Source organism: Lytechinus pictus, chromosome 1 (genome assembly GCF_037042905.1).
Source record: "Lytechinus pictus isolate F3 Inbred chromosome 1, Lp3.0, whole genome shotgun sequence".
NCBI classification, from domain to species: Eukaryota; Metazoa; Echinodermata; class Echinoidea; order Temnopleuroida; family Toxopneustidae; genus Lytechinus; species Lytechinus pictus.
The window spans coordinates 10,627,826-10,655,410 of NC_087245.1; the positions used below are offsets into that span (position 1 = coordinate 10,627,826).

Below are 27,585 nucleotides of genomic sequence, written 5' to 3' on the forward strand. Positions count from 1 at the left end.
AGAGCCTCTACTAATTTACGTTACAAAAAAAAGGGCTTGTCACTGAAAGGACCGAAATATTGCAGCTACAATTCATTCAATTCTAAGTCAATAACATGGATTATATTGTCATATTAATCTCCGACCAAACTGAATGAAAGAAATCTCTTTGAAATTTATTCTTAGAAAAAATATCCCAATTAATTCTTTCCTTGTTTTCATACGTCTCGACAATTTTATTTTTATTGCGAGTGCTCACTTGACCTTACCATGTAACGTTCTATTCTAGAGTTGCATTATGTTCGAATAATTCAGCATTGCATGTTCGTGTTAATAGTCTAATTTTATAGACATTTTCAAATTATAGAAATCAACCATCAAGAATAAAATAAAAATATGTATGTGTTTCTCATTTCTTGCATGCAGTTTCTCAGTCTGGTCAATAAAAATATCCAATTTATACCATATCTTCCCCCACTTGTTTTATATCCACTGATTATTTTGTTTTAACTACTAATTGAAACTTTTCGGGCCTACTAACAACATTATACCGCGTACCGGTACGGTACGTAGACTATTCGCGACAGGCGATCGATTGCTAATATGCATTGAATCAACATTCCCAGCGCGGCTGGTGCAAAACTTCTAAACTCTGACTAAGTTCTAACTTTAAACTACTTTGTATTTCTGATATTTTGACACAGAGAGTTTGTTTGTAATCATTTAACGGACTTCATATATTTTTTTTCTGACTGACCTGAGCAGTGAACGCAATTTTCAAGGCGTAAGATAGGCCTTCTCGTCTGACGCGGATAGCGGTTGCTACGTGAGCAGAAAGCCTTAACTTTGGCGGTGAGCCTGTGCGAGCTTCAGTGCAATCTTCAGTACCGGATCGTACGCGGACAGGGTAGTCTACCGTACCGGTAAACAACGAACGAGTTTCCGACGCTTTCTTCATCATGTCTTCACTTCATTGGGAGGCTGTTCGAAGACAACGTGTCTTTGATAAAAAGCAAGAGGCATTAAGAAGAACAGAGGTGAGTGAAATGACTCGAGACAACTGACAAATCAACTCTAGTCGAGAGTCTAGTAAATCTAATGTCTAAATCTCTAATGACAAGTCAGAAGTCCTTCATTTCCGTATGTACCCAGTGGTTGTGTGTCCGGACGGGTTGGGTGTCCGGACACATGACTTTTACTCTCAATTTTGAAAAGTTTACAAGCAATGTCTTTAATTCTTTTTAGCACAGAATATAAGAAAATATTGTAAAGAACAAATATTGATGGTGAAAAAAAACTATTCAACCTATATTTTTGGTTTATTCCTGAGATAAGAACAAGGCTTCATTTCTGTTACGTGTCCGGACACCCAACCCCCCATCCTACTATGTGATGTGACGACTACATAAATTCTTGTCATTGTTACTGTTACTAAAGCTAAGTAACAGTAACAATGACAAGAATTTGTAGAAAAAGTCTACTATGCAGTCTCCAGTGACTGAGACTGAGTGAGTCCAAACTTTGCGTGTGTCCATAGTTAGGGCATAGGCCCTAACAATATTTGTTAATCCACTTTTCTTTTCAACGGAAAGAAAAATTGTTCCTCTAACAGATTTTTAAGTTGCAGAAAATCTAAATTGATGGAATGATGCTGAATGAAGGAAATATCCCCGAAAAGAGGAAGGGTACTTTTCAGCCAAGTATTTGGTCACATGACATTTGCTTTATTTTTGTTCAATAAAACTTTTTATATCGTAAAATTATTTAATAATTTATTATGTGTAAAAAGGCAAAGACTACTAAAATAAACTGAAAAAAAAAGGTAAGAGGAAAAAGTTGCGTTTAAAAGAAATTTTACATTGAAAAGAATGTCCCCAGATAAGGAGCAAAATATCTGTGTCAATAATTAACATAAGTACATGCACACAAAATACTTGGACGACCGAATACTGGGCGAGTGTCACCACATGGCAAGGATAATGTGTGACACCTTGTATTTCTTTAGTGAAGACACCTTTGCATTTCAGCTGCAGTAAAGTGAACATGTAAGAAGTAAGACACACATATTAAATTCATTCTACCAGCAGCCACAATTGACATTTCCATGTGCCTTAATCATGGCTATAAATAATAATTGTGATATCTTGTTGAGCGCACACACCATCCAGAGACGCTCATGGCGCTAGCCCAGCAACATATATTTCTTTGCACAAATGCTAAGAAAATCAAGAAGTAAATACATGTAACTGTGATGACACTGACCACTTAAGTCAATTTGACCAATTTCAAAAGTGAACATTTATCAAGGTGGTGATACATGTTTAGATCTCTGAAATATCAAAGTTTGGTGGCTTTTAGATTATATCTGCATTTGCAACAGCCATCATATATTTAAAGTTCAAGTCCATCCCAGGAAAATGTTGATTTGAATAGAGAAAAATCAAACTAGCAGAATGCAGAAAATTTCATCAAAATCAGATGTAGAATAAGAAAGTTATGGCATTTTAAAGTTTCCCTTTTTTTCACAAAACAGTGATATGCACAACTCGGTGACATGCAGATGAGTCGGTCGATGATGTCCATCACTCACTATTTCTTTTGTTTTTTATTGTTTGAATTATACAATATTTCATTTTTTACAGATTTGAAAATAAGGACCAACTTGACAGAACCATATATTATTAAATAATGCTGATTCCACATGTTCAGGGAGGAATTAATCGTTGTTTCACTTGACAATGAGGGGAAAATTAGAATATTTCATATTTCATATAATAAAGTACAAAAGAAATAGTGAGTGGGTGACGTCATCAGCCTCCTCATTTGCATACTGACCAGGATGTGCATATAACTATTCTGTGAAATTAAGCGAAACTTTAAAATGTCATCACTTTCTTATTTTACATCCGATTTTGATGAAATTTTTAGTGTTATGTTTGTTGGATTTTTCTCTTTTAATTCAAATCAAATTTTTGTTGGGGTGGACTTTTCCTTTAGATAAAAACTGAACAAATGCTGGGCATGTTTGTTTAATACCTGACTCAGAACCATGTCCCCCCAAAAAGGAGGGCAAAGGCAGGCCCAAGCCAAGGCATAATAAAGTTCAACATAAGTTCAACGATTAGAATTTTAAGTAGTTGGCTTATTTTTTTTAGAGTTTTGCATAGTTTTAGGTAAGAAGCCAAGCAATGGTAAGACAACTTGGTCCTCACTTTATAAGGAGAAACATGCATCAGTGATTTGTTTTGGAAGAACTGAGGACATGAAGATTCCTTCAAATGTGCTTTAATCATTTGAGCTTACCAAGGAATTCAATTATTGATCAGTGGGTTATTGTGTGAATTTGTCTGCATTGTGTACTCAACAAGTCCTTTTGTATTGTCATGAGGCAAATGAATCCAGGAGAGACTACCTTAATGCGTTTTTGTGAGAGAATGCAGACTTGCAGAGTAGAGAGACTAAAGATGAATAAAGATTACAATGACAGTTCCTTAACCTCTTAAACTATAACTAACGTGTATTACTTTATTGTGAGGTTAAATCATTTAAAATGTTCTTTTTACTTTTTGAAATTTCTATTCTAGGAACAGAAAAAAGAACTTGCTGAAAAGAATCGCAAGCAGCAGGAGGAACTTGCAAAAGGCAGTCAGTCAGAATCATACCACCGTCAATTGCTGGCCACTAGAGGGCAGACTGCAGAGACGTGTAATCACCTTACATTGGATGAACAGAGAAGACTAGAGCATCAAGAGATTGTTAAAGAGCACTTTCTTAGGTCAAGATTACGCTACAATGTAAGTCAAATAGTGAATACTTGTTTTTTTCATGTGGTTAAAGTTGGAATTAATTTCTTATGGGAAGCCTAGAAATAAATTTAAAGAAAGTCGCTGGGTGTATAAAAAAAAAAAAACCTTAGTATAATGCTATTTGTTTCTGCAGGTTCAAAAGGAATAGCAGCACTTGTTACAATACAAGCAAAATAATAGATCACAGACCAGACATTGTGACAGTCTTTTAATCTCTGTTGGAAAGTAAAGAATTTTATGCTCTTTTGACAGTCACATTATTCATGCTTGCTCAGAAAAAAAAAACAGCTGAAAATTTTAATCATGCTCGTTATTCAGGGCAAGGGGCATAGTTTGTATAAATTGACAAGTCCACTTTTGGCAATCGGATGGAGAACTACATGTAGATTATTCAACTTTCTTATAAGAAGGATCACTTGTACCTCTGATATTTCACAAATGTAGGTGCACATCATTACTATAAATAAACTTTTTTTCTTTAGAAATGTGGTATGGTTTACAGTCAAATAAAATATTGTCAATAATAGTGAATCCGCTATTTGCAAAAGATTTATTGGATAAATTACAGTATTCTAGATTTCTATATTTTGAAGGAATATCGGTATGACAGACAATGAATGGATCTTTACTTCGGCCTATGGTGGTTATGCTTCTTTGCATTTATGTTGTTTTTAAATGGGTCTTTTGCAGGCCTGGTCTTTTGCCATGTTCAGGTTGCCATACATTAACATTTATTTTAAGACTTGTGCTAGACACTGTTATTAATGGAAAATATTTCATTTTCCCTTGTCATTTGCCTTGAATTTCAGGAGTTGCATTTCATTGATGATTTCTTTTCTTTATTATTTCAGGATATTGACTGTGCTCAGCAGTGGTAGACAAGAATTCCAACAACACAACTGAGAAAACTTTACAAACAACCTTTGATGTGGTACAAGTGATGAAAATGATAGGGAAGAATATGTTGCAACAGTGAAAGTAAATCAGTGCATGTAATTGACTAAACGAGTGTAATAGTATTATTACAACATTTCATTTGCAGAATCTATGTACCACATTGAAATTATGCAGTGCCATAACCTACATGTATAATGAGTCTAACTTTTCTGGACTAAATTTAGTCATTACCGGTACTAAAATATCCCAAATTGAACCTTGCTACTACATGATATGAACAGTAAGGGTTCTAAACAATTTTGAATACAAAATTCAGAAAATGTTATGGAATAAGGAGAGGTTCTTATGGTTGCCAGTGCTTGATAATTTTTGGGATATTTTCAATAAATGGTTAGAACCCTTTTGATTTAAATCTCTTGTCAAGAGAAGCAAATAAATAAAGTTTAAACAGTTATTTAATTTTGAACTTGTGTTGTATCCAGTTTGCAAATCGTCTTGGAAATTGCATTTTATGCTAATGAAATATTTAGAATGTCCTATTAAAATTATTATTGACTGTGTTATTTTGCAATAATGTTGCATATTGATGATTAAAATTATTTTGATTATGTTTCATCTTCATTCACTTATCAATTTATTGTAATGTGGGATGTCATTCACATGTACAGTACATGTATTGTAAAATGCACCTCTTTACTGTCTATTGTTGGCATTGTATTTTTTTTTTCCAAGACAAAGGGGTCGTTAATAAAATATAAACATTTTGTATGTGTATGTATATGTGTGTGTATGTGTGTGTGTGTGTGTAGGGGGGTACTGCTGCTGGTGAATCTGTCAAGTGTTTGTGGTACATGCATTTAGTATTGTGGAATGATTTGGAGTAACTTTGATTCGTTTCTTATGTATCATATGATGGTTGGCCTGTTGGTAGTCAGGTATTGTGTTTATATATACATGTATACAATTCATAAGAGATTTAATTCAACACTTTTCAAGTGGACTTTTCAATCAATAATTTTACAGTAACATTTATTTTATACTTATTGAATTATAATCTTGAGGAATTATGTTTTCAATGTCTAAATCATGCAATTTGTGCCATGTAGCTAGAACCCCAAACATTTAACATATTCATTAAATATGTGCATCAAAGTTGCTTTATTCAAACAAGATAAGAATGAAAAAATATTAAGAACGTGTTCATTTGAATGGTGAGTGCAATGGCAACATGTAAATTTCTCAATTACCTTGCGACTCTTAGGCCTCATAAATAATTTACAGATTATCAAGATGCTGTAGGTTTTTTTATCATAAAAATGGTAATGGATTACTCAAACACTAATCAATTAACACTAATTATTCCCTAGGCAACAGTACAATATAATCACAACCAAAATTTTGCTTCGTAATGTGGATGAATTTTAACCATATCAAAATGAGATTAAAAATGAATTGATGTTGTATATGGAGCTGTAAAATTGTATTTTTTTAAATTGTCAAATTGCCACTTGTTTCGTCCATACCTGTATTAGTGCATTATTTGTCATGTGGTTACTTTCTTTTCCTTGTGAAATTGTACATCATTTGCATTTGGCATTATATCTTTTTATTCTCTGAATAATACAAAGTTGATGTCAAACTTATTGCTGAGTTGTTCAAGACATCACAATTTGGTCTTTTCGTTATGTAGGCTGATTTCTTTACTTTATACAAGTTAACTCAAATTATTTGCATTCCATAAAGGCCCTTTTCCTATTTGTAGCTATCCATCTATTCGTCCGTCCATCCATAGATGTTCAGTAAAAAGTCACATTAATCTCATTTGTGTGTGTGTGTATGTGTGTGCACGGGGAGGGGTTTTTTCATTTGCTTTAGTACATCATGTACATGTATGTTAAAAAAAAAGCTGATTGCTTTCTTGGTGCTTGCAAGAAAATGATGATAATCCCATTTTGTCCTTTTTCATAGTCGAAAGCTATTTTTACTATTTTTATTGTCGATGCACAAACTATCATGTAATTTTCTTTTCAAATTCTCTGTAACTTTTAAATCATGATCTATGCAGTATAATAAATGTATTTGTGTAAGTAAAAAATGCAATATTTTATGTTATTGAAGTCGTCATATTTATTATTTTAGTTAAGAATTTAATGGAGATGGGTTGGGTCACCGTGGCAGTGCGCCTCGCCTGCGGAGATTTCGAATTAATTGAAGGTAAATAAGACAAGATATGATATTGATATGCATTTTCTCATTCCCATTTCCGCAAAATTATGGACGCACAGTTGAAGAACAGTTTTCTGAATCTATAGTTGTCATGTTGTCATCTCGTGTTTAATAATATTAATGGAAGCTCCTTGATATACGCATGTATTACCATTGCCAATATTTGAATCATTCTAGCAAATGTAATCAAATTCCGTTTTATAATAATAAGATAATTAGTGTACCTTTACTTTAGTAACGTTTATGACATGAAAGTTAGCAAATTATTATGGCAGATTCTCGTAATCATTTTTTTTTTTTTTTTTTTTTTTTTGGGGGGGGGGGGGTAGGATCTAAAAGGAAAAACAAAGTAGTAACTTTAATTAACATTTCGTGGTATACCTTACCGGAGATAAAGAGTGAGAGAGACAAAGGGGAGGAAGAAAGAGGGAAAGTTGGAGAAAGGCGGGGTAAAAAAGGGATGATAGTGAGACAATGGGGGATAGAATGCGTTCCATGACATTTGCTTTGGCGACAATTGCTCCGATGAAAAATCTGCACATTAAGCAAAACATTAAATCTAACCTCCAAAACTAAATAAACCCTAATCCTAATCTTTACATTATTCTGAACCAAAAACTATTACAATCCTAACTCTAACCCTATGCCCTCTGAGATATTAAGACCGGAGCGAATGTCGCAGGAACAATTGTGTCACCATGGAATGGGCATTCATATTCATTTGAATTAATTTATATTCATTATTCCCCACCAACACAAAGTGGGGGGAGGGGGGTAGGTGGGTGGGATACGGAATTTGACCGGAATGTCGAAAACGTGTTTATCTTTGACACATTAATTTTTATTTTTCACGTCGGAAATTTTTTGAAGAAAAAAGTGGTATCGTTTTTGGACCCCCTCGGCTGGTAAATCCTAGATCCGGGGCAACTGCGTTTCCATGGAATTAGGCCTAAATGAGGGAAAACAAATCTTGATAAGGGGAAGCCACTATTTTCACCCAGTGATCATGAGACTTGGCACCACTGGCATATGGATTTATTGGGGAGGGGGCTTGGGGAAACTGGACCAATTCCCCCGAAAATCCATGACTATATAGAAAGAAAGGGTTAAAAGAAAGAGAAAAGGGTGAAATTTCTTAAATTTTTGATATTACATTTTTTTCAATAGTAGGTCTATCAAATAAAAAATTGTATAAAAAAGATTGTCCTTTTATTTATCTATCTATCTATCTATTATTAATCTATCTATCTATATATCTACCTATCTACCTACCTACCTATCTATTTATATCTATCTAGGCCTTTGTATCCATGTATGATCTACATGTAGTTTAAACCAACATAGTAAGTTGCGAGAAATAGAATCGAAGAAGCCCATTTTGATTCGTCGATAAACATGGGGGGGGGGGGGGGTGCAATTTAATTGCTTTCTTCCGTCCCATCGTTATCTTCACTCACAAAGAGGTAAACATCGTCTCGGGGTGGGGATGAGGCCCTGATCAGTTGAAGCTGATTAAACTAATCAACTCTCTATACGATGAAGAATATCATGTGATGGAGCGATCGAGAATTCGTGTTTGGAAGCTTTGTCTTGTGTGTATCGATATAAAAGGGTGACTATGGTTTCGGTAAGATGATTATATTGATTTTCATGTTAATGCAAAAAATGATAGCAAATTGTTGACTTTTTCTACAGCTGTTCTACCATTATATTAGTTTAAGTCTCCCCACTAATGCTCTTACAGTTGAGTGGTGTGCATTGTTTGATGCATGGAATGTAGGGGAATGAGGGCAACGGCAAGTTGATAATGGGTTAGGTCGTATGTCAAATAAATGGAAAAAACACCACGTGTGAGACAGTTCTACACATTCGATGCTTCTATCTTGCAGGAATGCATATCTTCTCTCCGGCTGCTGTAACTTACTATAAAATGATACTTTTACAAGCAATCATCTGATAAGGATTTAATCTCAGGTAAATTTATTTATTATTTTCTGTATTTTCATTTGTTTAGCCAGATTTCAAAAGTACACTTAATATATACAAAGTCATGTATGTTGTAAAATAGTGTTTTTGTTGACATTTGGGATGTATCTGATATGCAGATTATTTACTTCTTGGAAAATCATAATAAGCAGGAGGAATTCAGAACCATTTCAAGCGTTACTGATACATTTTGAACTTAAATGATATAAAACGCGTCTTTTATGATTCACTCAGAGTCTCAAACGTCTGAAGATATAATTGCGACGTAATTAATGAGAAGCTTTCCAAGCCATTCTAAATTGTTATTTTCACAGAAATTCGATTTTTTTTTTCACCAATGAATTCAAGAGTCTTACCCATGAATCTAAATCCCATTAGTAATATAGGCATATCATTCATGACTACAAAAAGGCACTTTGTGACATTCATTCGGGGAAGCAGCACATGCTTGTGACTTGCCAAATTGAAATTTCACAAATTTATTACTCATTCCTTTAGACATTCAAAATTTATTGTCATGCACAAGGAAAAAAATATTACAAATGACATAAAAATCATAATCTGGCTATTGGTGTACACAATCCTGATGGATTTGGCAAAACATTAATCGATACGTTTCATAATTTCCCTGCTTTCATTGAAACCATCATCAAATAACGATGTTATACCTCCTGAATTAAATTTTAGATAATAAATCCAACAAGAAAAAAAAGTGATTGACCTAATTGTAAAAAAAATGAATTGAAAACAAACAAAGTAATAATTTTTTAAAATTGTTTTATATTTCAGATTTTACTCTGTGATTTAAATAGATTTGAACTGACAGTAGACTATCCCTTTAGAAGTACTTTTGATTGGTGTTTGAAACAAAATGGAATATTTCCCTCCGAGCTTCTGAAACTTAACACCGAAAATATGTGATATTTTCTTTCACCTTGATGCAAAATTGATAGACGACATGGATCACTATTTAAAAGCAAATAATAATTATTAGTATGCGATTATCTTTACCTGATACTAAACTGAATGCAAAGTGACAAAATGAGAACAATGATGGAAATTAGACCTATTATGAAGACATAACAGGAAAAAAACCCTATCTATATAGCAGGGAAAAGAGAACATTTAATGTAAAATAAAAATGGGCCTATTGACATAATCACAAAAATTGAAGAAAAAAAATGACAAATAGAAAAATATATAAACAAAAGAGAAGAAACTTGAATCCATAACCCATGAAATATCATACAAAACACATACGTACTTTTTTTTATAGATTTCATTTGAAACAGTGAACGTTTCTCTTCAAGTTGGTGAAATGGAAAACATGGCAGTCTTAATCAGTCTACTCGCCTTAGTAGTTTTGGTATACTCGGTGGATTCGGCACCTATATGTAAGTATAGGCCCCTATAGTGTTTTAACTATGACATGTTTATTGATAGGTACGAAGGCTTTTAATAATTGGATAATGATACCTAAAAATGTTTTCAATCTGTGCAACTATATTTGTCCTTTTGTTCAAGGACTTTAAAAGTTCTGTGTGTTGAACCCATGATATCTTTAAGTATTTTTTTTTTTGAAAAAAAAATCCATCGATTTAAATTTGATTGTTTTTTACTATAGCAATAGTGGTTGGGTGACGTACAAATGAGTATTAAGAATGTTATAATGATCTTCAAAAGGATAAAATAATTATTGGCAAAGAAGCCATGGTTATTTACTTAATGTTAACACAGCTATTTCCTATAAAACGCAAGAAAAGGTATTCTATCATTATCATGTTATGTGCATTTTCAAGAGGGATGGTATGGGGAGGGGATGCACCGATCCAGTACAAGCTTATCCGGACTTTTCGCATTTACTACGGAAACACTCTACAACGCACCAATTCCTTTTAAAATTTAAGTCAAATCACAACGGAGAGCTGAGAGGCTTTTGTCGAAAGTTGGTGGACCGAGACAGCATCGGAATCTCTTGACTCTGCATGGACAAAGGAATCGATGCGTTGTAGAAAGTTTCCCCGTAGTACATGCGAAAACTCTCTATTAAATCACGAAAGACGGCGTGTTATTCCTGGTAATATATTGCTAGTGATGGTCACATTACTGAATAATACTGACGAATACTTATCAGTGAGCAACAAGGGTACCGACCATTTAAGAATCTCTTCTATGCAGTATATTATTTTCATTGAATGCAAGCAAACACCAATTCTTCTGAATACTCCGCCGTATGACCTTCTGGGTCTGCAACGTTGTTTTTAAAGACATTTTCTGATGTCTTTATCTCTTCAGTGGTGAACATAACCTTAGCATCAGGAAGTACAAAACTCATACAGTCATTGAATTACCCATCTAACTACACTAATTATATGGATTATACTTGGAAAGTCAGTGCCCCTGATGACCAGTCAGTTGAGGTCATATTCATAGACTTTGCACTGGAAGAAGGGTAAGTTATCCGAGAGACTTAACTATTAAAAAAGCTCTTATTTGTAACATTATTCATAGACTTTGAACCGGATTAAGAAGAAGTTATCGAGAAAAAAGACAATATCTCATTCATAGTTCTACTATTCAAAGAAAAAAAAAGTAAATGTGAAAATCTATCGGAGAAATAATAATGTACATACACAAAATTGTAATCATTCCTGCCATAATTATTCGCTAAACTGGATTGTGCAGAATAGTATACAGTGCGTCCCACAAAAAAACGAAACCGAGATTTATCGATGATTTATCATAACTTAATCAAAAATACAATAGACAAATGACCTACCATTGTAAAGCTTAGAATCTCCTCTTTCATCTAAAATTACTTAGATTATTTCTCATTCACGCATGGGTGAGCAAAACAATTTGAAGAGGGGATACCAAAAAGTCATTTGGCGGGCTGTATCTGGGTTTCAAAAAGAAAACCACAATTTTAAAAAGTTCAATATCTGCTCTTTAATTTGATACCTCAATTACAGAAAATGGTCAAGAAATAACAAAGTTCTTGTTATTTGAAATAAGGCTTGAATTTCAATAATTTCAAAAATGAAGAGGTTTTACAGGCTAGCGTTCAAACTCACTCGACACTCCGTTTTGTTGACGATCAGCCATGCATTAATTATTTTGTTACAGTGCGATAGCTTCAGTGGGAAACCGGTGAAAACACGTTTATTTAATGAAATTATGGAAATACAAGCATTGTTTCGAGGGATCATAACTTTTTTACTACTTGACCATTTTCTGTGATTTAGGTATCAAAGAAAAGAGAAGATATCGAACTTTTTAGTCATGTGATTTTCTTTTTGAAATTCAGATACCCCCCGCCAAATGAGTTTTTGGCATCCTTTCTTCGAATTGTTTTTGCTCAATCATGCGTGAATGAGGAATAATCTAAGTAATACCAGATGAAAGAGGAGATTCCAAGCTTTACATTGGTAGGTCATTTGTCTATTTCATTTATGATTAAGTTATGATAAATCATCGCTAAATCTCGGTTTCGTTTTTTCTGGGACGCACTGTATAGTACCAGAGAGCAAAGTAAAAAAAAAGTTAATTCGTCATTACAACCTCTTTTCAAGAGCTGCGATTTGTGTCAAATATGCAAAGAATTGTTGACAACGCGTGCTTAATAAAATGAATGCTTTCATGAACCTCCTTTTTTCTCAATTATAATAGTTACGACTTTCTTTCGGTTGAGTATAATCATTCAGAAAGGAGTGGACAAGGCATCCTCCTGGCGAACCTGACAGGCTCAACGTATCCTACAAAACTGACCTCTCCTGTTAACAATCTATGGGTTCGATTCACATCGGACTACAGCATTACAGCCCCTGGGTTTTCTATTAAAGTTAAGGCAGTTCCCTTGACAGGTGATGTCACTTACTTTTTTTTATACAATGAATCAAGTTTTGTTTAAATATTGAGGTTTCATGTATAAATGATATTCAACCTTATAGCACTCACGATGATTACTAGATAATGTGAAATAGAATGTTAAACTTCTTTGATTTTTTTAACAATGTCACGTTGGACTACGCTCTATTACATTATTATTGTCAAAAAAAATTGGTTGCCTAAAACCGATTAGTTGTATGAACAACGAAACTAGATCACTAAAAGAAGATTTCACAGTTTAACTTTCCTTAGAAAGCTACGAATCTGTATATGAAATGACATGATAGGTTATTCATGTCGTAGATCTTAATGAAATAAACTGTACTTAATGGTCAATTGACACATTTTATGTTGTCTCTTAAGTGGGTTATATCAAATGCATTCTTATAGAATCAGGGAAAAGTCTCTTGTACAGGATGACGACGATCTTTTCAAAGTGAAAAAAATATCCGCGTTTATCACAATATAGTAGCAATAGCCTTATCAGTAAATGTAGTTTCTTAAAGGGGTTTTGTGTGTGATTACTCTAACTTTCAGATGCAGTTACAACCGAAAACATCGCAACAACTTTAGAAACAGTATCCCAGTCAACAACATCCCCATCCCTGTCGACATCTCATTATACAGACCCAACCGTTTCGTATTTATCTGAGGACCAAACTCTCTTGACAACAATGCAAACAGCATCAACTCGAGGTGTGTCAGGGAGTCAAGAAATGGTCGAACACTCTACTGGGTCAGTTCAAGAAAGTTCCGCTTCATCTTCATCAGATATGTTGTTTTCAACTGATACAATAGACTTAACAACGATGGAAACAGCTCCCACATCAATGCAGCTGATGGACGATGCACACACAAGTGAACTGGTAACCACTGACACTATCCCTGCAACTTCACCCGTTGTTTCAAAGATTTCCGCGCACATGACATCCAAGGACACCACTTTTGAGATGATTGGCACAGTAACTCCTGAAGATTCATCTCAATATTCCACACAGTCAAACCTACAAACGACTATTACTCCTTCATCAGGGTCCACTATTCCATTGACATCAAGTGACACAACCTCCCTACCATTGCAGACATTAACACTGACGACAGAGACAGACTCAAATAGACAGTCTGAGTCAACTCTAGAAACCACCACAGAGTCCACTGTTTCATTGAACCCAAGTGATACCAAGCTGACAACGGAGGAAACGAATGTTGTTACAACAGAAGTGAAAGATGAGGTCACTTCTGGAACGATCAAGATCACACACATGTACATGCAGACGTCGGGTAACCCAACACAGGCCTCCTATGAAGACACAACCCTACCATACGATAGTTTTACTTCACTCACTTCAAGATTATCTTCAGACATATTTCATTTGACAAACATGGAAACATCATCCAATCCATCAGACGCACCGGATGCACAAACCTCGCAAGAATGGGAAGAGCCCACAACATTTATTGCACAAACCCTACCAGAGATATCAGAGGACCCTGAAACGCCACCTTCATCAACATCGGCGATAGGTGCATCCATCCAATCGCAAACTCACGATGCCTCCACCACCCAAGGAATGATGAAGTCAGTCTCTATTACCGCAACATCTTCAGATTCGAATACAGCACTAATCCCAGCTTCCGAAGCAACAATTAGAAGCACATCATACTCAACAATAGAACCAAACGTTGACACCACAGAGTCCGAATCTACCCAGTTACCCGGCACAACCCATCCTGCAGGTAATTTCTTTTCTTTAACATGTTTAATCCAGTTCATACTTTAACAGTACACAGCCACATTCGACCTATAGATGGAAACATGATTCTGTTACTAATAATTCAATACATTTACTATGATAAGATGTTTCGGAAAAAAAATGAATATTTTACACGTTCTATGAATAACAGCAAACGAAATAATATTTCTGGTCGCAATTAAACGAAAAACGTGAGTATTGAAAAACCAGATGATACACCTCTGATACAATTTTGATGACTGTTTGTGTTCTTGTCATGAAATGTTACATGTTGCCCTTCCTGACATGCCTGACGAAGTTTCACAGGCCCACCACTCACCACTACTATAACAGTATGATATTTTTTTAAATTATATTCCCTTTCCCGATTTATTTTGCACGTTTCTCCAGATATGGATATTAACCTGGAATCTGGAGATTCCAATACGGTGCAATCTCCGAACTATCCATCTAACTACGATAATAATCTTGACTATTCATGGTACATCACCGCCCCGCTTGACCATACAATTAACATTGAATTCCAGGAGTTGTATTTAGAAACAGGGTAAGATGATTAACTTAACTGTAGTAAAATGAGTCATTCGATCATATTGTCAAAAATATTATTTTGATGAGGACTTGTAGGATTGCTACTCCAGGTTAAATGTAATAAATAATTCTCTCACTCCCTTAAGTACAAATGCACTTACTTTCTAGTAGGTAAGGATGGACTTGATATTAAAGCCATATGAATTTGACATTTTGAAAGTGTTATTTACTCTCATAGGTTTAATTTACACAAAGGTTAAGCAAAACATGAATGTTATAAGATTAAAAAGGAAAGTTTCTCTCACAAAGTATTTTCCATATTTCTTAAAGTCCTCATTTGCATATTCGCATCACATTTTTTCCTTCATGCAGGTATGACTTTCTTAGGTTCGAGTATGAATCCTCAGATGGTTATAGTAGTCGTACATCAATAGCCAACATCACTGGAACATCCCATCCGTCTGTTCTTATATGCCCTGTCAACAACGTATGGATTCGATTCACGACAGATAGCTCCATAACTAAAATGGGGTTTTCAATAGTTGTTACTGCTGTTGCCACAACTGCAGTGCCAACCTCAGCTACTGCTTCCACATTACTATCATCCCCTACGTCACCACTCACTGAAACAGCTGGATCGTTACAACCATCATTATCGACAGCGGTTGCAGGTAGGTACCTCGTTGGATTTGAACAACTGCATGGCCTGTCCATTTAACTCCAGTCACATCTCATAAAATAACATAAAAATTATTTTGCTGGTAATGGAAATAAATTACCCTGTTCAGCAGTGTGCTCGATAATATTCGGGTACAAAAACAACTACAATATTAGGCATCTTTGCCCTCTTTTTCTTTTAGGGTGCAGAATTGCACCCCAAAATTGCTGCCATACTTGCAATTTTATGTGGATGCAAAAATACATCTTTATTTTAAATATTTGAAAAATAAACAAATAAATAGTGAAAACAGTGAGACAAGAACAATGTAGTTTCGTAAACTTGGTCTTATACATTAGTACTCGGAATAGAAGACAACTTCCACATTTATTGCTACAATATCTATCGCTGAACTGCAAGTAGTTTAAATACAAAGTCTTCGGCTAACCCAAGACCTAAATCAGCCTATTTACTGACAATAACAGCAGGATTGTCTATAAAAAACGATTTATTTTCTACTATTTTATCACTTGTAAAGTAGTAGAGGATTAAACTGGAGTAATCCACATCCTTTTGAGAAATTGTTTTATTCACAGAAACATACGTTCACCTAACATCGGAAAATTCCCAGACGATCCATTCACGAAATTACCCATCTAACTACGATAATGACATTGATTCTATCTGGTACATCACTGCTCCAGTGGACTATACGATCAGGGTAGACTTTGGAGATTTCAATCTTGAAACAAAGTAAGATGATTTTTGTTCCTCACAAGGTATATTAGACGGGTCAATATATGGTTTGACCCGGAACAAATTGCAACAAATGATTTTTCAACGGTATTTTGTACTATTTGACCTCAGGAATAACATACTAAAAATCTACCAAAATCCGCATCCGGGAAAGTGGTTATTTTTAAGATGTCATCCAAGATGGCCGCCATTCACTAAAAATTGATATAACTCACTCATTATCCACCCTAGAATCATATTTGGGTTCATATTCCATGGTCCAATGGGTAAAAGAATTTATTTATACTAGTTAGAGTGAATATTAGCACTCCAGGGTACCAGGAAAATCCAAGATGGCGCCCAAAATGGATGCCGTAGTCTAAAAACTCCACAATTCATCTATTACTTACTTAAGTGGCTTTAATTTGGTTTCCATCCGATTGTTTTAATGATGAAGTAGTACGTCGGGACAAGTTACAAGGACAGCCAGTGGTCTGGTGTGTCCAAAAATTCAAGATGGCTTCCAAAAATTGAGTTTAAAATGGCTGTTAATCCTTAAAATGGACATAGCTCATATCACATCAACCTGAGAGATATGATTTTGGTGTCTAGACCATGGTTTCAATTGTCAAATAATACATTGGGACAAGTTACAAGGACAGTCAGTGGTCCAGTATGTTCAAAAATCCAAGATGGCTTCCAAAAATGGAGTAAAAAATGCTGTTGCTACTTAAAAAAAAACCAACAAAGTTTGTTCAATATTCGGGAATATGATTTTTTGTGCCTATACCATGGTTTAATGGGTCAAATAATAAATTGGGATAAGTTACAAGAACGATTGGTGGTCAAGTATGTCCAAAAGTCCACGGTGGCTTAAAAAATAGTATCAATTAGCCGCGATGGTATTTAAAAATGGACATAGTTCATGTTTTATTCGTCAAGGGCATATGATTTTGTTGCCTATATCATGGTTTCAAAAGGCAGAAAATTAGTTACAAGGACAGTCAGTGGTCCAGTATGTCGAAAATACAAGATGGCTTCCAAAAATCGGAGTCTAAATGACTGCTGTTACTTTTAAAATGGACATAGTTCATTTAAAATCCACCTAGGAGATATGATTTCGGTGTCCACACTATGGTTTCATGGTTAAAATAATACGTTTGGACTGGTTACATTGATATGCAGTTGTCCAGTTCGCCTAAAACACAAGAGGGTTTTTAAAGGAATCTAAAACGACTCATATCATTCAATAGTGGTCAGAGTTCTACAATATTCATCTGCAAGAAATAATGTTGGTGTCCAAATTGTGGTATGAAGGGTCAAATGATACATTCAGACAAGTAAACAGGATGGTTAGTACTCCATTTTGTCAAATAATCCATGATGGATTCTAAAATTTCATCAAAATGGGTGCTGTTACCAACTCATTAAACAATATGATAACTTGTCCCCATGCATTTAAGTGTAGGCACCAAGATTATTTCTAACAGGTAGATATTTTATGTAACAGTAGTCACTTTAGAACCCATTTTTAAGCCAACTTGGATTTTAAGGCAAAATGGATAGCTGCATATCATGGTAACCAGTCCCAAAGTATTGTTTGGCCCTTGAAACCCTAGTGTAGACACCAAAATAATATCCCCATGGTGTATTTATAATGTTCTACATCCACTTTTAAGTAACAGCAGTCATTTAAGACCCCTATTTTTAAATCCATCTTTGATTTTTGGACATACCTGACACCTGACTGTCCTTTCAACTTAACCCAAGGTATTGCTTGACCCTGTAAACTCTAGTATAGACAGCAAAATCATACCTCCAAGGTGTATTTATAATAAACTATGCATACTTTTAAGTAGCAACAGTCAATTTACACCCCATTTTTTTGAAGTAATCTTGGATTTTTTTTTTAAACAGACAACTGACTGGTCTTGTAACTTACCCTAGTGTATTACTTGACCCTTCTAAACAATGCTTTTAACACCAAACTCATATTCCCCAGACAGATATTAAACAAACTATGTCCTTTTATAAGTAACATCAGACATATTTTTACTCCATTTTTGGAAGCCATCTTGTAATTTTTGACATACTAGACCACTGACTGCCATTGTCTTGTCCATTTATATAATTTGACCCTTGAAACCATAGTTTAGACACCGAAATCATATCTCACAGCGGATTGAAAATGAGCTATGCCACTTTAAAGTATCAACAGCCATTTAAGAATCAAGTTTTGGAAGCCATATTGGATTTTTGGTCATACCAGACCACTGACTGGCCTTAAAACCTGTCTTAATGTATTATTTTGGCCCTTAAACCAGTGGTTTAGATACCAAAATTGCATCTCCCATGCCGATATGAAATAAGCTATGTCCGCTTTAAGTAGCAGCAGTCAATTTAGAATCAATTTTTGGAAGCCAACTTAGATTTTTTGACCGACCAGGCCACTGACTTTCCTTGTAACTTGCCCTAACGTATTAATTGATCCTTGAAACTAGTGGTTTAGACACCAAAATCACATTTCCAGGCCGATATGAAAGGAGCTTGATCCGCTTTAAGTATCAGCAGCATATTTCTAATACCATTTTTTGGACGCCATCTTCGATTTTTGGACATACCATAGCATTGACTGTCCTTGTAACTTATCCTAATATATTATTTGACCCTTGAAACCAGTGGTTTATACATCAAAATCACATATCCAGGCCAAAATGAAATGAGCTTTGTCCGCTTTAAGTATTAGCAGCCGTTTCAGAATCAATTTTTAGAATCCATCTAGGATTTTTGCACATACCAGACCACTGACTTTCCTTGTAACTTGCCCCAATGTATTATTTGACCCATTTAACCATGGTATAGACACAAAAATCATATTTCTGGACATTGAGCAAACTATGTCGGGTTTTTCTAAGTAGCAACAGCAATTTTCGACTCCATTTTTGGAAGCCATCTTTGATTTTTTAACATACTACTCCACTGACTGTCCTTGTAACTTATCCCAATGTCTTATTTGACCATTGAAATCATGGTCTAGACACCAAAATCATTATGTCCCAGGCGGATATAAAATGAACTATGTCCATTTTAATTATCAACAGCCATTTTAAACTCATTTTTTGGAAGCCTTCTTGGATTTTTGGACACACTCGACCACTGGCTGTCCTTGTAACTTGTTTCAATGTACTATTTCACCTTTAAAACCATTAAATAAAAAACTAATTTAGATTAATTGTGGATTTTCAGCCTACGGCAGCCATTTTGGGCGCCATCTTGGATTTGCCTGGTACACTGGAGGGCTCATAATGCATCCTAGCCTAAATCAATGTTTGTACCCCAGACCATGGAATATGAACCGAAATAGTATTCTAGGGTGGATAATGTGTCAGTTGTATCCATTTTCAGTGAATGGCGGCCATTTTGGACGCCATCTTGAAAATAACCACTTTCCCGGATGCGGATTTTGGTAGATTTTTAGTATGTTATTCCTGAGGTCAAATAGTACAAAATACCGTTGCAAAATCATTTGTTGCAATTTGTTCCGGGTAAGGCTATTTTTGGTCGTATATTGACCCGTCTATAAACAGACCATCAGTGTTGGTGTCACGATTCTTGTCTTATAGTCAAACAGACAAAAGATAATATAGCTTTTGAATATCAATTGCGTAAAGACTTACTTGGACGTAATGAAGATAAATGAAATTCACTAGATTGTTTTATTTTATTTATTTTATTTTTTTTATTTCTGTTTTTATTATAACAAATTGAAATAAATCACAAAATTTACAAACGATTATTAGGTGATTGCAAATCACATAAACACAAGTTAGTTACACAAAAAAGACAAAATAACAACCATAATAATAAAAAAAAACCTACCCACTTATCCTCCCCCACCCCCAAAAAAGGAATGTGGCAAAGTGATGACTTAATATCAGTGTTATCTAAACAAAGATAGGTGATTTGGTAAATAAAGTAGACAAAACAAAATATACAAGCTATGATTATAAAATGGTGACCCAACAACTATTGATAGGATTTATAAACGCAACTGGTTATCCAAGACGACATAATTATGGAGGTTTTTAAACGAACAAGTATATCAAGGAAACTGAGATACAAGTTGCATGAAAAAATGGGATCTGATGTCTACAACCATATAACCAATACAGTGCAGTATTATTTTAAAAAATGGGGCACTAAGCCTGTTATACAAAATATACATTGTTAGTTATCATGTAACCTGTTGCCATTTTTGAGAAACCAAATTATAAGGTGAATCGCCACTTCTTAAAGTGAGCGGGCAACTTATTTTTTTTCTTAGCTATCAAATATTCCAAGTCCTGTTGTTTTATAACAAATGTTTTAAAAAGAGCAGAACTTGGAGGATTATTTTTAAATTTACATGTATGAATATAATACTTCAAAAGTAAGAAAAGGTATGAAATGAACTTATCAGCTGGGAATCCGAACATTTTTTTTCAAAATTAGAACCATTTATTTGAACATTTATGATTTTGGGAAATTTTTGTTAAAAGGGATTGCCAAATAATAATTACCCTTTCACATTCGCAAAACAGGTGGACTATTGTTTCCTCACTTTTATCACAGAAAACACAATTGGGTGAATCCTTAGATTTAATCTTATATATAAAATCATTTAATGCTACGGCTTTATGAAAAATCTTAAAATAGAATGATCTTAATTTAGTATCAATGGTACAAGAAAAAATTGTGTAGTGTACCTTTTCCCAATCGATATATACTGGTATTGGTAAACGTTCATCCCAATAAGAGTATCTTTTGTCAGGTGTGTGTGATCCCCTAAATAAAATGTATGAATATCTAGGGACTTTTTTATAACTCAACAATTTATGTACAATTGTTTCATGAACACCAATAATATCAGGGTCAAAACTCACCAACCATTCTTCCGGGATGCACTTAATTAAAAAAATATATTTCCTTCTGTCTGTTTGGGGGATTCCAAAATCTAACACAAGCTCTTCAAAGAGTTTGTGACCTAAAAGAGGAGGATTAAATAAGTCTGACATCATTAAGACATTTCTCTCATGCCACATTGGATAATTAAGATACTGTTTAGTTTTTGAACGAATGAAATTCACTAGATTGTTAATACATTCATAAACTTCATGTCGATTTTTCAAAACCTCTCTACCATTCCTACGATGCCTATTGCTATTCCGAATTAATACGTTGGATATACCATAGTTAATAAAGTAAGATAATATATACATGACATAAAGTATAAAATTAGTTGATTTAGAGTCAGAACACAGTACATGTATAGCTTGCCTTAAGGGAAATAACACAGTGTTCCACAGTGTGTTCACAGTGTGGAACACAGTGTGAAATTACCTTCACTCTTTTAGAATTTGAGCACTTCAACAGTGTGAATCACATATTCACATTGTCTACCATGTGAACACACTGTGAACAGTCACACTGTCGAGTTGTCCACAGTGTGGAAATATCTTCATACTGTTTAATTTGAGCATTTTAACAGTGTGAAAATTATTTTCACATGTCCACACTGTGAACACACTGTGATCACACTGTGTGACACTGTAGTATTTCCAGCAGGGTGAATTAGTTCCTCACTTTTAGTATCAATCTCTTATCTCTGTATTTTGTTCTTTCAGCTATGACTTTCTTGTGTTCGAGTATGAACCCTTCCCTGGTTCTAGTAGCCATATCACACTAGCAAATCTTACTGGAACTTCTTATCCGTCGTCTTTGGAATCTCCTTCAAATAATTTAAGGATACACTTTATCACAGACTATAGCATCACCAAAACAGGGTTTTCGATTGGAGTCACCGCAATATCAACGACTGGTATGTTATTATCAACTGGTGCTACATCAACATCACAGACAGCTTCTCTCACATCCATTGTAAACGCATCGCCCGTCGAAGATACCTCATATATTTCTACCTCTACTGATGGTGCATTAAGTTCTAAAGTGATGACTATGTCAACACCTGTACATTCTACAACGTCATCCGATACAATGGAATCGCTTAACTCTGGTAGTTCTGCAGACATGGAAAGAACGACCAGTCCTGAAGACTTTAATTTAACTGAGAATTTTACTGAGTCGAGACCAGATGTCACTAAATCTGATGATTTAGCTGTTGCCACTACCTCAACATCCTTCACAGCAAACATGGCAAAGGAAATTACGTCTGGCACAACTCAGCAAAAAGACGTTTTGAGCGAAGAGTCGACCGAAACAACAAAACATTTTGGTTCATCACATTCATTCATGTCAGTAATCTCAGAGTTTCTTAGTACGACGGAACCTACAACCACCTCGTCACCGGCTGTCGATGTACAGACGACTCCTCTTGTTTCGCGAATGATAACACCAAACACCGCTACCACGTCACTGACATCTCAATCACATTCTCCTACAAGGCCTATGTCAACATTTACAGAACAAACCTCGGATACTCAACAAACAATAGAAGAAATTTTGACTTCTTTGACTCCGACAACTTCTGACATGTTAGAGGCTGCAGCTGCAGGATTAACATCTGAACCACCCAGCTCTATATATTCATCTTTTTCAATAATGACAACGATACCCATTAATTTTCAGACATCTGTTTTACAGACTGATGGAGCTTTGGTCTCGAATATCATCACCGAACGATCTGAGACAGTTGCGCCGGTGAGTCAAGAGTACGTTTCCACGGAATTATCATCTATCGCATCTCAAACGACACCAAACGCAGGCACTACTGCTGACTCCGAATATGGGACCGGGTCATCCTCGAATATCATCACCGAACGATCTGAGACAGTTAATCCAGTGAGTCAAGAGTACGTTTCCACGGAATTATCATGTATCTCATCTCAAGCGACACCAAACGCAGGGACTACTGCTGACTCCGAAGATGGGGCCGGGTCATCCTCGAATATCATCACCGAACGATCTGAGACAGTTAATCAAGTGAGTCAAGAGTACGTTTCCACGGAATTATCATCTATCTCATCTCAAACGACACCAAACGCAGGCACTACTGCTGACTCCGAAGATGGGACCGGGTCAACCTCGAATATCATCACCGAACGATCTGAGACAGTTGCGCTGGTGAGTCAAGAGTACGTTTCCACGGAATTATCATATATCTTATCTCAAACGACACCAAACGCAGGGACTACTGCTGACTCCGAATATGGGACCGGGTCATCCTCGAATATCATCACCGAACGATCTGAGACAGTTAATCCAGTGAGTCAAGAGTACGTTTCCACGGAATTATCATCTACTAGTATCTCATCTCAAACGACACCAAACGCAGGCACTACTGCTGACTCCGAAGATGGGACCGGGTCATCCTCGAATATCATCACCGAACGGTCTGAGACAGTTAATCCAGTGAGTCAAGAGTACGTTTCTACGGAATTATCATCTATCTCATCTCAAACGACACCAAACGCAGGGACTACTGCTGACTCCGAAGATGGGACCGGGTCATCCTCGAATATCATCACCGAACGGTCTGAGACAGTTAATCCAGTGAGTCAAGAGTACGTTTCCACGGAATCATCATCTATCGCATCTCAAACGACACCAAACATAGGGACTACTGCTGACTCCGAAGATGGGACCGGGTCATCCTCGAATATCATCACCGAACGATCTGAGACAGTTAATCCAGAGAGTCAAGAGTTCGTTAGCACTGTAACTTCATCCATCTTATTGCAATCGACATCTGCAGGGAATCCCGAAGTTTCGATTGAGTCAACCTCGAAGGTCGCTTACACAAGTTCTGAATCACTATTAGGCCTATTAGTTAACTCAGAATATGCAACCGGAAGTACACCATTGACATCTAAGACAACTGGTATACCAAATCTGGGAGAAGTAACCTATTTGAGCTCGAGAGTCCCTACTAGACCACCAACATTGAATACAGATTCTGCTCTATACGGTTAGTGTTTAAATATATTCATTAGGATAATGAGTTTGCATGGCACATTTACGTCTATATCTGATATTGATATGTTGTACATCTTAGAAAATATTGTTTAAATGTCGTCCCCGAATTCTCTTTCGATACCTGTCATCGATTCTACTGACACCGTATCCACCTTTCGAAACGAACAAAATGATTTCCAATTTACCTTACTGCATTTACTGCAAAATAATGATATTTAAAGCTACATGAAATATATCTAATTACATCAGGGCAGTACATATACATGTCACATTCATTTCAAATTTGTGAAGGCATGCAAATTAAAGAGGTGTATGTGTACTGCGTAGAGAAGAATACCAACAGAAATCGAGTAAAGTGTTCACTTGATTCGCAGGATCACTCTCATTTTTAATGACGCCACCAACGGTTTCAGAAACAATCCCTTCTGCAACGGAGAATATTTTGAAACAATTCATCTGCCCAATTCTTATCAATGGAGACTACATGACCCGTATCATCAGAATGTGAATTCTGATTCAACTTAATCAGCGGTTTTACTACAGTATTCAAAATGGGACTCAACATTTCTAAAAGTAGATCGATTTTTCAGCGTATCGTTTGGCACTCAAGCTATTACCATGGTTATGCCTTCAGTTCATCTGGAAATCAAAATACATTTCCTCACCAAAACAATACTAAAAAGTAGTACAGTAATAAGAAAAATAAAATGTTTCAACATGATTTAACACAGTTGTATACCTTGGATTTATTTATTCCCGAGTTAAAATCAGGGCCCTACGAGTAACGACGGTATTAACTGATGTGGCCAACATGGCTAATGTGATTGTTTACCAACTTGAAATTTCGTTGCGTATGCTGCCTTTAAAGGTTGTTTGTGTGAACGTGGGTACAAGTGAGTGCTGAATCAGAAATAATAAAAAAAGGAAAGGGACAAGGAAAGTTTATAACGTACGTAACGAAAACCAGATTGATAAATATTATGTATAAATATTAACATACTAAAATAGTGTAAAATGTACGTTCAATTAAACATAACTATAAGTAGTATAATTCTAGAAATACTGTTAAGATTGAAGAATCTGAGAGTATTGAAGATGTAATTCATACATTTATGTAATATTCAATTCAACAGATGATACACCGTTTACCAGTACACCTTTGTATTCGATTAGGACTTCAATGTTCACACTTCAGTACACAAACCGAACCATGATGAAGGAGTACAGCTTATCAACTTACCAAAACGCCACGACTGTAAAATGTGGCAAGGAATGTTTAACACATCCAATCTGCGACTCGTTTGCTATCAACAAGCAAATGAATAAGTGCATCCTCGGCCTACATACCGCTGTCGTTGGACACATTTATGAAGAAATTAATTCATTCATTTACGTAGCAACCATCAAGTATTCATGAGAGTGTAATGTTTTTGTTTTGATGATATATTTCAGTCTGGAGCGTCATGGTATTATTTATTTTCAGGAAATTATACGACAGTTTGTGTGAGGTTAATATATTGGGCCAGTGGGAGTGGACGTGCATGTTGGGGGGGAGGGGGTAGCTTGAGATAATGATGATAATTATGAAATGCACATCGCAAGTATTTTTTGTGAGGCAGGGGAATATAAAGCAAGTGAAATTATACATGAATACAATGGTTTAAACTATATAAAGTAGGTGCACACACACACACACACAAACACATACACACACCCTCTCTCTCTCTCTCACTCAAACACACCCTCACACCCACACATATATACAGTGCGTATCAAAAAAAAGTTTACACTTAGAAAAAATCCTGTAAAATCATATATTTGTAATATCCTGAAGATTTTACCACATTTTAACATTGGTACAGATCCATTTAAGCAAATGACGATATAACTGTCGAAAAATATTTCCGCTTGAGTGAGCACCACTTACTTTTGAAAAGTTAGTGAAATATGATTTGCGCAGAACTTTGAAATAGTTATGCGAATAAAAGTAGACCTCTATCATGACGAACACGTGGAATTTAGCTAGTAAAATTGATTTGAAGATATATTTTACCTTTTTTTTTATTGTTTCCTTGCCCAAAACACTTCGAAGAGTGCATTGTGCCCCACCCCACTCCCCCACACACTGAGGCCATCTTGACGATTTTTCTTTACCATGAGCTGTGATTTACATGAAATGGCTTAGGCTTGACTTTCATTTTTTTAATTATTGTTAAGCTTGGGAAATGTGTGGAGAAACAAGTATTAAATGAAAAATGAAATGTAAACCCACTTTAAATGATAAAAACTCAGTGAAAAAATGCTGGAGATGTCAGATATAAACTTTTGTTCAGATTCAGTTATGTCCCCAGATCCAGCTGAAATTTCAATTTGGGTGGCAAAATTGTTACAAAATGCTTGAATGTATCCGTTTTATTTCAATTGACTAAAAGTGCAAGGGAAATGTATGAGAAATGTTTTGCAGGGTAAGTTTGATTTCGCCCTTTCCCCTTGACACAGCGTGAAAACAAGCATTTCTGCGCAAACAGATTTCTGCGAGCTTTACAAAAATGGACAGTGCACACTCGAGTGTAATATTCTGTCAAAACTTTTGCTTTCATTGGATAGATGAGACCCAAACCCAAGATTATATGTGAAAAAATTACCCACATGTTGTATATTTTTTAATTCCCACGGTTTTTTCAAAGTGTAAACTTTTTTTTGATACGCACTGTATATACATTTTTCTTAACTGTTACATAACAATTTGATCATCACAAACATGACTATAGTATTATGACTATAGTTGTTTCTGTGAAGGGCGTGCATCTTCAGCCAGTCATCATAGCAACATCTGTCTGAGGTTGCGCTCTCTGATTGAACTGATACCACACTTTTGAAACTCCTGAAGAAGACGGAGGACCGTCGAAAATTCGAGTGAACAAAGAAAAACTTTATTGGCAATCGAAGCATTATCATCAGGATTATTTTGTTACCTTACTGAAGCCAATACGTGAAAGTTTAAGATATATATATATATATGAGGGTGCGTGTGTGTGTGTGTGTGTGTGAATCAAAGAAACAGAGATACATTCAGGCCTAAGGGATGTATGCAATAACGGGGATTTTCAGAGGATGATAAAAGCTGAACAATGGTAGCTCATTGCGAATCACT

The 27,585-nt window shown here is 35.4% G+C and overlaps 2 protein-coding genes across 2 annotated transcripts; both read left to right on the forward strand.

Annotated features, from left to right (window-relative positions):
- The first annotated feature begins 523 nt into the window (after positions 1–523).
- LOC129257265 (uncharacterized) lies at positions 524–6,782 on the forward strand. The gene is made up of 3 exons (XM_054895553.2): positions 524–1,016; positions 3,564–3,773; positions 4,637–6,782. The coding sequence occupies exons 1-3, from the start codon at positions 939–941 to the stop codon at positions 4,661–4,663; spliced, it is 315 nt and encodes a 104-aa protein (XP_054751528.1). The 5' UTR covers positions 524–938; the 3' UTR covers positions 4,664–6,782.
- Positions 6,783–8,773: 1,991 nt separating this feature from the next.
- LOC129255013 (mucin-2-like) lies at positions 8,774–27,376 on the forward strand. Its single transcript, XM_054893564.2, has 10 exons — positions 8,774–8,882; positions 10,171–10,288; positions 11,190–11,346; positions 12,564–12,757; positions 13,320–14,519; positions 14,927–15,083; positions 15,440–15,738; positions 16,322–16,478; positions 22,124–24,423; positions 25,565–27,376. The coding sequence occupies exons 2-10, from the start codon at positions 10,213–10,215 to the stop codon at positions 25,846–25,848; spliced, it is 4,824 nt and encodes a 1,607-aa protein (XP_054749539.2). The 5' UTR covers positions 8,774–8,882; positions 10,171–10,212; the 3' UTR covers positions 25,849–27,376.
- The last annotated feature ends 209 nt before the right edge of the window (positions 27,377–27,585 follow it).